The sequence below is a fragment of the Otolemur garnettii genome, unplaced genomic scaffold (genome assembly GCF_000181295.1).
Source record: "Otolemur garnettii isolate 467f Iridium unplaced genomic scaffold, OtoGar3 scaffold00051, whole genome shotgun sequence".
In the NCBI taxonomy this organism is placed as follows: Eukaryota; Metazoa; Chordata; class Mammalia; order Primates; family Galagidae; genus Otolemur; species Otolemur garnettii.
In genome coordinates, this window is record NW_003852446.1 from 1127670 (window position 1) to 1140901 (window position 13232).

Below are 13232 nucleotides of genomic sequence, written 5' to 3' on the forward strand. Positions count from 1 at the left end.
CTGTAGATCAGTGGCTAGGGTGCCAGCCACATATACACCGGAGCTGGCGGGCTCAAATCCAGCCTGGGCCTGCCAAACTACAATGACAGCTACAACCAAAAAATAGCTGGGCATTGTGGCAGGCACCTGCAGTCCCAGCTACTTGGGAGGCTGAGGCGGGAGAATCACTTAAGCCCAGGAATTGGAGGTTGCTGTGAGCTGTGATACCATGGCACTCTACCCAGAGTGAGAGCTTGAGGCTCTGTCTCAAAAAAGAAAAAAAAAGTGACTACTACTAATTGATTTTACAGAAAAATCAATTAATAAATATCCATTGTGTTTTCCACCTCCATTACACTATACAATGGATATGTATCAATCTCAATTAGACGATACTGCTTTGTATATTCATGAATTATAATGATTGAATGAACTATGACAGAATTCGCTGCAGGTGGGTCTTCCCCGCCCTGCAAGGGACTGAGGAGTAATGTCTCCTTACAGTATTAATCATTTTTCCCAGTGGCTCTATCTATGGTCTAGCATCTTTACCTAGCAGGCCAGATTCCACCATTGACCTTTCTCTAACTCCCTGGAAGGATTAAGAAAAAGGTCAGAGAGAGCACTGCCTTAAGATGCTCTTCCTGGGCTCTGTTTGGATAGCACTCACTATGTGTTTTGGGTGCCACAGGCACTCTGCCAGCCTTGGGGGAGAAAACTACAGAGCGTAGAGATGTTACGGTCCATAAGCAGCTGTGAAACTGTGGATCTGCCCAAGCATAATTTACTCCTCTGCTAAGCTACTGGGCTGCCCATGGGCACAGCTACTAGAAAAGGAACAGTTGGGTGTCTTCATTTCTTTTTGTCTCCAAGATGCCCTCCCTGGTCCACCCTCTTTCCAGGATACATGGCTTACCAGTAGGTTGAACATATACCCCAGTTTGTTTGGGACATCCCTTTCTGTGCTGGGTAACCTACCATAATTATTAAGAGCATACCCTTTCACTGTCAAAAGTGTTCCAGTTTGGGTAATAAATCATATGGTCATTCCACTGGTAAGGCATATACAGTGGCTTCATACTCGCAGCTTAGGCGTCTATATATGTGTGTGTGTGAGGGGAAAAAGAGAAATGCGTATTCATTAGCTCCTTATCAATTTCCAAGAATTATTAAATTATCTTATATGAGCCAATCAAATGGGAATCAGACATGGATTCTGACCTCTAGGGTCAGAATGTACTACCTGATGAGATTAGATATCTGAGACTCAAATACATGGTAGAAAGGAGGTGTGGATCAATAGTCTATAGGATTTAGAAGAACATGACTTTTTAATTCAGAGTTGGGAACTGGCATTAAGTTGGGCATTATATAGGAAACCTACAAAATCACTCTAGATATGTGTCTGAAATCAATTAACCTAGGGCCTTGCTCACACTAGCTGGTGCATTCTCTTGATTTATAACATTGGGTGTTTTTCTTTGTTTTATTTCAAGTTTCTTCTGATATTGCTTTCCAGATGCTGATCTGCACATTGCAGTCAATGAAGAGAAACACAGACTTCCTACCTTCCCAGACAGGGTGGTGAGTCAACGTTTAGAAGATGTTTCCATAGTCAGGATATGTTTAATAGTTGCCAGATTCAAGACTAGAAAATGTGGCCTTCATTCTGACTATTCACCAAAGAGGGAAAAAGCATGAGCTATCACTAATAGCTATGAGTGGTATCAAATAATAGATTCATACAGTAACACTGGATCTTTTCCTAACCAGTAAGCCCATAAATAGTTACTAAAAGTAATGGATGCATATGGGAAAAGTCCTTAAGGTGGCATCTTATATAACAGGCAGCTGTTTTAGCTTCCATTCTTTTTGTAGCACTAACAGGCCACAACTACCTTGTGGAAGTATCATGGTGATAGAATGGGACTCTATGGGACACAATTAGAAAACAACATAACTCTTTCCTTCCATTATCCTTTCAAGTGGACTTTCTTCTCTGTCTCCAAATAAAGTCTTAGGCAGATTCCATAGTTTTTCAATCACTTACAAATGGTAACAAGTCCCCCAATTACCAGTAGTCATGAAAACAGCCTCTGAATTGTCCAATTCAATGTAATAAATCACATGACTCCAAACACCATTCCAAATTAAAACTTCTCCCCTTTGCCTAGTTGGAGCCTGCTTTGGGGGAGAGTCCTGGAGAGACTGAGATTTTTGACCCTTTCATGGTTAGAGCCAAGGAAAAGGGGGTCATAACTGGTTCTATCATGATTTGGTAGTGGTGGCATCTAGATTAACTTCCCAATGCTGATTCTTTGTCTTATGGGAGATTTGTGGGTATTTCCCACTGGGAAGCAGGTCAAAATGTACTTTTATGGCAGAAGAGATGTCTTGATCCTCAGCTCTTGGGTTTCCAGCCCTCAACCCCTCCACTGGCTCAATTTATCCATCTTGGGCAGAGCTTCTTTCAAGATGGCTCCCAGCCAACTCTTTCCCAAGGGTGGAGTTGGCCTATAGGAAAACAAACAGAACTTTGATTGCTCTGGTTAATTAAACTATATACAGCTTGCTCTCACAGTACAGGCTGCTGCTTTCTTTTTGCTATACCTTCTTGGATTCAGAGCCACAGTCTCCTGCTTTTAGACTTCTCAGGCAAGTGTCAGCCTCCTCAAATGCCAGGAGACACATAAAATAGCTTCCTACTGATTCTCTGAAAGCTCACTGAAAGTAAGGGTGGGTAAGACCCACCTATTAAGTCTGCAGTGTCTTGGGTACTTATTTTCAGTTGCACACATTCACACAGATTTGTTTCTTATTATAGGTAAAAACCAAGTGATTTTGGTGACCCAACATGAAGGACAAAAACAATCCAGTATAGTATGGATTGAATAGTGTCCCCCAAATTTCATGTCCATCCAGAACCTCAGAATGTGACCTTATTTAGAAACAACATCTTTGCCAATGTAATTATTTAAAGATTGAGATGAAATTGTACAGTATGAGGGTAGGGCATACATCCAATGACTATTGTCCTTGTGAGAAAATGAAAGGACACAGCGGAGAAAGCCATGTAAAGACCTACGCAGAGATTGGAGTTATGCTAACACAAGTCAAGGAACACCTGCATCTTAGTCCGTTTGTGTTTATATAAAGGAACATTTAAAGCTAGGTAATTTATAAAGAAAAATGGGTTTATTTGGCTTATGGTTCTGAAGGCTGTACAAGAAGCATTGCACTAGAACCTGCATCTAATGAGGGCCTCAGGCTACTTCCACTCATGGTGGAAGGCAAAGGGGACTTGCATGTGCAGAGATCACATGGCACGAGAAGAAGCAAGAATAGCAAGAGACAGACAGGTAGAAGGTGCCGGGCGCTTTTAAACAATCAACTCCTGTGAGAACTAATAGAGCAAGAACTCACTCACTACCAGGAGAATGGCACCAACCCATCCATGAGGGGTCTACCATCATGACCCAAACACCTCCCATTAGGCCCCATTTTCAACACCAGGGATCAAATTTCAACATAAGGTTGAGAGGTGTCACCTATCCCATAGCAACCTAGAACACCAGAATCTGGAAGAGACAAGAAAACATTTTTCCCCTAGAGCCTTCAGAGGGAGCATGATCTTGTGAAACCTTGATTTTGGACTTTTGGCTTCCATAACTGTGAAAGAAGCTATTTTTGTTCTTTTAATCCACTAACATGTAGTGATTTGTTATGGCAGCCCTGGGAAATAATTCTTATGATTTGGAGTTTTCCCTTTGTTATTGGTGTTTTGATCTGGATACGTGCTTCAGTCCCCAAATTTGAAAATTATGGCCCTTTAAAATACCTGAGAGCAATGCCAAAAGAGGCAAGTCTGTAGAGACAGATGTTGACTAGTGTTTGCCTGAGGCCAAAGTAGGAGTGAGGACTGACTGCAAATGAGCAGCCGCCTGCCACAATGCCCTGCTATTTTTATTCTTTGATTGTAGTTGTCATTGCTGTTTGGCAGGCCTGGGCTGGATTCGAAACCGCCAACTCAGTGGTTTACTGACAGTCCTGGAATTCCTGCACTTAAAAGGGGTGAATTGCTAGGAAAGTTTATTTTCAACAAATATAAGACCAAAAGATAACTTAGCAGCCAGAAACCGTCCAGTCTCCAGCAGAGAATGCTTAGGACAATATATTGAAACTTATCGGTCAGCCAAATCAGTGGCCAAGGTTCCTAAGCCTGTTTTGATTATAAAGTGCCTGAATGAACTGGAGATCAGAGAGGGTGTTGTGAAAAGTACATTTTCCTTTGTTCTGTTTTATACCGGAGCATTGCGTGGAGGAAATAGAAATCAACTCTCTAGATGTTCTGTTCCGATTTCCATTTAAGGAACTTTCCAATGCATTTATCTTTGGGGATAACCAACCTCACAGCTCATAGGGAACAATGTCTTACATAACCCAAATTCCCAGAATGTCAAAGCCTTCACTCCAAATAAATGATATGGCTGAAAAAAACAGTAAAACACACTGTGAAGTAATTAAATTCAGCTATGATACATACGCATACGATGCAAATTTTTAACTGAAGCAAAATATACACTTAGAAAAGCAAACAAATCCTAAGTGTTCAGCTTGATGAACTTGCACAAACGGAACACATCTGTATAACTCACACTCAAGTAGAACAACGTGTCACTGACTCACAATGTCCTAGATTGCTTGCCTGACTTAGACCCTTATAGGAATGAAACCATAAAGCATATAGTCATTTGTTATCTATCTTTCTTTGTTCAATTTATGAGATACACTTATTTTTTAGTATGTAATTGTCGTTTATTTGCATGGCTGTACAGAATTCCACTGGGTGAATATGCCACTGTATTAGCTTCTTACTGCTGTTCTAAGAAATTACTACAAAGGCCCTTTTGATTACATGAGGCCCCACCCTAATCATCCAGAATAATCTCCCCAGCTCAAGATCTTTAACTTAATCACAATCTACAAAGTTGCTTTTACCCATGTAAAGTATTTCAACAGGTTCTGGGAATTAGGACATGGACATCTTTGAGAGGCCATGATTCAGCCTCTTACAATCACAATATGTTTATTATTGTATCCTCTTGATGGGCGTCTGGATAGTTTCCAGTTTTTAGCTAATTAAAATAATTCTTCTATGAACATCTTTTTGACGTTTGGGCTTCACGGTGGAGTATATACATACAGTTTCTGAGTCACAGGGTGTGTGCACATCTAGCTTGAGTAGCTTCTGCAATGAAGTGTTGTGTTCAGTGTTGTTGTGCCACTTCATACTCCAACCAGCAAAAATCTGAGAGCTCTCGTTGCTCCATATCCTTGCCAATACTTAGAATTGCCTCCTTTCTTCCTTCCTTCCATCTTTCCTTCCCTCGCTATCTCTTTCTTTCTCCCTTTCTTTATTTCGACAGCTGATACGCTTTGTGAGTTCTCAGTACCTGAATCTGTGCCTCATGATGATATTTTTAAAATTCTTTGTCCTCCAAAGCTGAAGATTCCTCGGGCGGTTCCTGTGTTCAGGATGCATGCACCATCTTCAAGTACCACTCCAGCCCAATATGACAGCAGTGACTCAAAGAAAAACTATGGCTCCCAGCTAAATGTCAACATGTGTATTCCACAGGAAGACTACCCTGACGGGTGGCAAGTAAGAAAACTGAAAAGGTAAACCCCAGCTGTCATGCTGGCTCCCCCGTGTGGAGAGTAGACACTAGCCCACTGCCTTGAAGCTCAGCCTCAAAGCTGTTGATGCAGGCCTTAGGGCTGCCCTTTCAGAAAATGTTCAGCGCTTAAGCCAAAAGCCTGGGGTCGCTGAGCAGCTCAGGCATTCCATTTAGATTACCCTATCTAATGATCTAAATAATACTTGAACATTTTATTCCCTCGCCTTTCTAATCCCTCTTCCCCCAAATAACCACACATTCAAGAACACACAATCTTTCAACTCTATCCTTTGTATGAAAGAGCTTCGTATGGGCTTACTTTTATAACATGCTTCAGCGTCACTAGCTAAGTGACAAGTAGCATTTCAAGCAAGGCCGTGGCTTGCCTTCTCAGGATGTATACCTTCACCTCTCCTGACCTGATCGGTCCTCTAAAGATTCTATCTAAAACCAGAATTGAAAACACTGTAAAGGCAGTATGCAAATTGTGTATATCACATGTATCTGGGGTCTGGCACTAAGTCTGTGGCACACTTCATGCTCAAGAAATGTTGAATTGAACTGTGAGATGACCATATAGAATGGGTCAGGTGACTCCTTGTTCCTTATTGGCTGCCTTAAGCTCCTTCCCTATCACCGTCTTCTTACCCAGTTATCAGCATCCCTACAGGTGTCTGCCTTTCCCTGGAGTGGATGCAGAGCCTCCCTCTGGCTCACCATGGACCCCTCTTCTTTGTTTTCTCCCATGTCCTCCTATTCCTTTATTCTTTCCATCCTCATCATTTTTACCTAAAGCAACTGCCTCATTGTGCCAATGATACAGCCCCAGGGCCGTGTGGAACTTGAAAGAATGTGAGTGTATTCTTCTTGATGTTTTATTTTTTCAGTATAACAAGCCATCGTCCCTTTCATCCAAAGTGGACCTAGACTCCAAGTGTATTAAACTATACCTGGTGCCTGATGGGAGGGGTTACATTTGTTTGCCAGTAGCCCAGCATTCTCGTGGAAGGAAATGATCGATAAGCCCAAATGCAAGGAGAAGGAATGTCATTCTAACTGTGCGTCAGGTCTCCTCCCTGGCAGAAACCCCAGGGATGGACAGAAACCCCAGTGATTCATCAAGGGAAGTATACAGTGAAATTCACTGACCAGTTTGCAAATAGCTAGGAAGAATTGTTGATTGACATGGGGTTTCTGCAGCACAACCAACTCATGAGTTACTGGATCCTATCTTTATTTACACTGTTGATATTTTGATCATCATGGATTTTGGGCAGACATTTTTATGTTACAAAACATTTCATTAAAATACTAGTTACCTTGAGCCCTGAGTTTTGACATGCCCTTGAATGTTGCGTTCCCCTAGCTTCAGTCCCGACCCTGGATTTGTCCCTAGAACTTCAGCAAGCAACTTTACTTGAACAAAGCACTGATTAATCACTTCTTAGCATGAGCAGCATTGCATCTGTGAGTGAATTATAATCGTTTTCCAAAGGTCTACATGGGGCTTGAATTTTTAAAAGGCAGCCATGATTCTCCGTTCCTATATTAGTTGATAATATTTCTTATCAACTTTCTGTCATTCTTCCTATCTTCACTTGAGCTACTTTTTAAGAGTTATTTTTTTCTAGTGAGTAAATAATCCCTGATTCCTTTAAAGCAGTCAGATATTGCAGAATATTCAGAGTATACCCCTCTCAAGTGTTTTCTGTGCACCTGCTACCATATGTACAATTACAAAAGCAGAATCTCCCTACACACTCTTCTTCACTTGTTCTTTTAATTTCACAAGTTCACCATTCTTCCCATTCGACTATATAAGGATACACTTGACTCTTTAAAGCTTAGTTTAATTTTGGTTGTAATGAAGTACGCATAACATAAAATTAAACATCTCGATTATGTTAAGCATACCGTTCAGTAGTGTTAAGTAGATTCGCATTATTGGGCAACCTACCTGATTAATTGGAATGCCTATGAGGCCTCCGTTATATGGATAAACCCAAGTGATGCGCTATTAGATGGACCTTTTCCATGTGTTCTTAAAAAGAACAAGAAGGCTCAGTAATTTACTTGGCTTCTCAAAGTGAGAATTTTCTTATGAAAAAATGAAGCCAAAAAGCTAACCGAGTGGACAAGTCTTCTGGGAAGGTGAGGAGAGGGGCTTCTAGTATTAGGGCTTTTCCCAGGCATTCCTGGAAATGAAGCCAGAGGAGCATTTCCTGGCTAAGGAAGGCAAACGGGAAGAGGTCCTACATTCCAGAGGAAACAGCCTTTGGTCTCTGAGAAGTAGGTACTTCCTCATGCTCTGCTTAATACCCCAAATGAATGAGATAAGATGATGGCTGCCAAGAAAGTGATGAAAATCCTGCTCATCAGTCTGGGTCCAGATGGAGTTAAAGTTCAGCGTCTCCAAGACTTTTAATTGTAACCACCACAGCCAAGAGGAAAATAACTTATTTTAAAATATGTAAGTGACAGAATGCTTGCCTATCTACAAGGAAATCAGGGCAAACACAGTCAAGATGATTTACGAAGCCAGATTTTCTATTGTTTGGGATCCCTATGAGCCATTATTAACAATTTGTTTAGAAACACTGTCAAGTACTTCTTTTTCTTGGTGTCTCTGGAAGGACTAAAATGTGTAAGTAACTCGTTAGCTTAAAATTTCCAAACCAAGTGAAATGTGCAGGTCAAAATGTCAAATAAAGGCAAGATGCAGTGGCTCCTGCCTGTAATCCCAGCACTTTGGGAGGCCGAGGTGGGTGGATCGCCTGAACTCAGGAGTTCAAGACCAGCCTGAGCAAGAGTGAGACCCTGTCTCTACTAAAAGTAGAAAAATTAGCCAGGTTTCGTGGAAGGCACTACTTGGGAGGCTGAGGCAGGAGAATCGCCAGGAGTTTGAGGTTGCTGTGAGCTAGGCTGATGCTGCAGCACTCTAGCCTGGGGCAACATCTCAAAAAAAGAAGTCAAATAAAGCTAATGCATATCTGAACAAAATTACTTTTGTCATTTGCACGTAGACATAAATTTGTAAGTTTCTGAACCATACCTGTCTCCCTCTCTAGCACTGAAGATGTTGCATGCAGTAACCAAAAGGAAAGAAACGTCGCAAATCACAGAACCTCAAAGATTTCGTGGTAAATCAAATTCAGATATTCCTTTACATCCAGCATTTGCTCCCATTTGCAGGGAAACTAACCAAACCTGCAAAAATTTTGCAACTAGGCTTTACATTTAAGATAAATAGAAACACAAAATGTTTATGTAAGACCAAGCGTGGTGGCTCACGCCTGTAATCATAGCACTCTAGAAGGCCAGGTCAGGTGGACTGCTTGAGCTCAAGAGTTCGAGACCAGCCTGAGCAAGAGTGAGTCCCAATCTTTATTAAAAATAAGGAAAAAACTAGGTGGTTGTGGTGGTGGGCACCTGTAGTCCCAGTTACTGGGGAGGCTGAGGCAAGAGGATCCCCTGAGCCCAAGAGTTTGAGGTTGCTGTGAGCTATGATGCCATCGCACTCTACCCAGGGCAACTGAGTCAGACTCTGTCTCAAAAAGATAAAATCCACATAGTTTGCCTCTTAAGGGAGGTGGATTTGAATGGATGGCTTAGGGGTTACAGCTCTTCTCACATTGATTTTTCCTGACCAGAGTTCATGATATGCACTGGTATTACCACAAACATTAACACGTCTTGCTCAGGCATCTCTAGCAGGAGGAAAAGCAACCTAGGGTTGACTAACTCTTGAATAGCTCTATACATAACCTAAGACCTTTTTTTAAACTTTATAGTACAGTCATCCCTGAAGGAGTCTGCACCTATTTCATGAGCTCACTCTTCAGGAAAAGTCAAACAAATCCAAGTTCTGGGTGCCTCCTGGGTACCTTCCTAACATCTACCTCATTCATGCTTGAGTGACTCTCTTTGCACAGAAAGGGAAACCTAACAGTCTAAATATTAGACATGTGGATAAGAGGAGGGGAAGAATTGATACTGCACTGTTAGGCACTTGGATTATTTCTTAGTATAATTTTGGCATGCATGTTGTTTCCCAACTCTTCTTAAGGGGATTCCCTGAGTCAAGTTCAGGATTCCCTGAATCAAGTTCATCGGAAGAAGAAGAAAACCTGGATGATTATGAGTGAGTGTTGCAAGTCCTCTGTGTTCCTCTAAAACTAGACATAAATACTGTATTCCTCAAAGGCATTAAAATTGATGGTTCAGACTTTCTCAAGGGGCTGCATTCACATGGCTAAAATCATGTGAGATTCTGGGCCTTTTATCTAGATAATGGGTGACAATGAGCTGGGTCATTATCAATGAAAATATCATCCCCCAATCTGGATTACCTAAGTTGTCTGTACATATTCATTGGATTTATAATACACTCCTTCATTTCACTTTGTTTTTGTAGATATAGCATATGATGTTTCCATTCAATATTTCTTTCCTGGAGGCTTCACCTCTTATTAAGATTGAGACAGATAGGGGGGGAAGTTATTTATGATGAAGTAGTTTTACAAGGTAGCACAGCTGAGATGTTGAACATGACGGTATTTATGTTGAAAATTTTCTATTCTCTACTTGGGAGGCTGAGGCAAGAGACTCACAAAAGCCCAAGACCTGGAGGTTGCCGTGAGCTATGACACCATGGCACTCTACTGAGGGTCACAGAGTGAGACTCTGTCTCTTAAAAAAAAAAAGTAAATAAGATTTCTATTCTTAGGGTAACCTTATCATTTAATATCCAAATTGGGATACTTTAGAAAGATAAAAAGTGAACATTAAAAATAATACCTGAACATTGGGCATAAACTGGACTCTTCTGGGAAAATAAGAATGTGGTCATCCCAACTATACTGGGACAGGTTGACCTAAGTGGCCCTTAAGGTACTTTGGAAAATCTAAGGTTCTATCATTCTACCAACAGGGAAAAAATGTTGTCTCCAAGACTTACAGGTTAGTGTTAAGGCAGCAGTTCTCAACCTTCCTAATGCGGCGGCCCTTTAATACAGTTCCTATGGGTCGCGACCCACAGATTGAGAACCGCTGGTGTTAAGAAGAGGTGAGAATAATGGAGTATATTATATTTCTCAGATACTCGATACCCAATGGCACAAAATTCATTTGAACATTAGGATTATGCATATTTCTAGTTCTGTTTTTATACAAGAATCATGTTACTGATTTATTGACTACAGATGAAATGAGAGTCTTAACAAAGCACAAGGTACCATTTCCACTCCTTCTTCCATGTCTAACCCAGCCTGGCCCTGGCACACCTGTCCCATTGGGGAAGATGTGCTGTATCCTCCACCTCTTTGCAGATGGTCTCTTCACCACCTTGTAGCCCCTTTTAGCCTTTCCTTTTCCCTTAACATCTACCTCAGAAAGCATCTGATGGAATAATTCATAAAAAGGCAGAAAAGACTAAGAAGTACCAACACACGTTCATTTCCAAAGATAATGACACTTTAACAGAAGACAAAGACTTAAGCCAATGGGGGTGACTAATGGTGCACTTTAGTCTTTAGGATTTAGATTAATTGGAAGTCTTTCTGTGACACAGAAAGCCCAGATCTAGTCATTTAGGCAGTCTTTACCCCCATCTTTTCTGGATTTAAGTGGTGCTAGAGAGACGGACATTGTGGAAATTATCAGGAAAAACCTGTCCTTTTCAAAATCAAGGAGATGCCAAAGGGAGCTGAGGACTACAGGGTTGTATGAGCTGGTGCTCAGCCTTCTCGCATCATCCTGGAGGCCCACAGCTTCTTATTCTATTGGTATCATTGGAGCATTTGTTTTACGGGCACAACTTCATGAGCAATTCTACTCCATTCCATGAAAGGCAAAGGCACCAAGATTTAGATGGGAAATGATGGGTGAAGACAAGGCTTAGGCCTCTGCTGACCTGACATTGAAATAGTGAAATATTTTAAAAGACAAACAGGGCCAGACCTCAGCAAAATTATGACACAAGCAAAGTTTGTGAGTGGGAGGTGAAGGATGAGTAGGGTATGTACACCACCTCACTTTGCCTCTGCAGGCCTCTCTTCTTGTACCTGATCATTCCTTCCTTCTGTCCCCGATAAGCATATCTTAGATCAGATCTTCTGAAGGGTATGTTGATTAGCTATTAGCAGCTTAAAATGTTAACTAATAAGAAAAAGTTATCATTTACTATCTCAAGTGTTAATTACACAGTATCTGTAATGGTAGAATTAGAAGAGATCAAACTTATCAGTCCTTTCTCTAATTTTACAGATGGGGAAGTACAAGGTCAAAAGAGGCTAAGTGGCTTGTTCAAAGTCATACAGTGAACATAGTGGGATGTTATGTATAGAACTCAGACTCCAAGCTGGCTGATCTAAGGCTCCTTCCACTTTATTTAGCCATCCGCCAGCTGCCATCTTCTTCTACAACTAATATGTAGTCTAGAGATTATACAGAGAACCACGTCCCATCCATTCCTGCCAAGTGTTAAGACATCTTCTGCCTTGATTTACTCCTACAGCTCCTCCCTTCCACCTTCTTCTTCCTTATATACGTCTTTATTTCTTGGGTTTATCTTCTAACCAGGGGTCCTCCCAATTCTCTGAACCTGTGAACCATTTCACCTCACACCCTACTCATTTCCTTTGTAACATATTTTGATCAAAGCCAAAAATGCATAGGCATTGTTGACCTCACATGAGAAATAGCTCTTGGCCTGTCGGATTCCACATATGAAGTAGAACGTGATGTTCTTGGGTAACGTAGTAAAAGAGGCAATAGTTACAGATTACACCTGCCACATCAGCTTCTTCTCAGTTCAGTGCAACTGCCCTTATCCTAATATCATCTTAGATGCTTATCTATTGCTATCCTGGAAATAAAAATCATTTTAAAACAGCATTTGCATTGAAAATAGATGCTAGAGCATGTGCTTCTATCAGATTATTCAAAGGAAATGACAGAGTTGAAAGAGTTTTCATCTATGGCAACCTTGAATATCCCATTGGAATATTCTTCATTATTCTAATCTCTGGTCTTCATTCAACATGGTGACATATAGGAGAAATTAGAGATCACCTAGGAGGAAGCCAAAGGTTCCTAGACATTATCCCATTTAAAGATTCAGATGTGTGTAGGCCCCAACCCAGAAACAGAATTGGGTGGTGGGGACTCAATCTGTATTTTTGAAAAGCCCCTCAGATGATTCACTTAAGCAGTCAGATTTGGAAAGCTCTGATGTAGACCAATGCCTCATTTTACAGATTAGAAAGTTGAGTGCCAAATTATGTAATTTAAAAAGTACTCCTTCTTAAATATGGAATTCTTTTCTTTTGAAGCTGGTTTGCAGGTAACATCTCCAGGTCGCAATCTGAGCAGTTACTGAGACAAAAGGTAAATAGTCTTATCTTTAAAATAATTTCACAGAATCCCTTTCTAATTTGGGGCCCAGAGATTAAACCACTTCTCGTAGAAACTTCACTGCTAATCGGATAGTTAAGACATCATAGCATTGGTTGTCTAGTGTATTGGTTACCAGGCCTTTCGTGTTTAGCCACGTCTGTTTCTATTATCTACTGCTCT

General features: G+C 41.1%; 1 protein-coding gene across 1 annotated transcript in view; it reads left to right on the forward strand.

Annotated features, from left to right (window-relative positions):
- Window positions 1-13232, forward strand: part of BMX (BMX non-receptor tyrosine kinase) — a 42679-nt gene that overhangs the window by 9887 nt on the left and 19560 nt on the right. Inside the window, 5 exon segments of the mRNA XM_023514345.1 lie at window positions 1499-1563; window positions 5483-5658; window positions 8696-8797; window positions 9724-9798; window positions 12989-13043. Coding sequence (XP_023370113.1) covers window positions 1499-1563; window positions 5483-5658; window positions 8696-8797; window positions 9724-9798; window positions 12989-13043 — 473 coding nt within the window.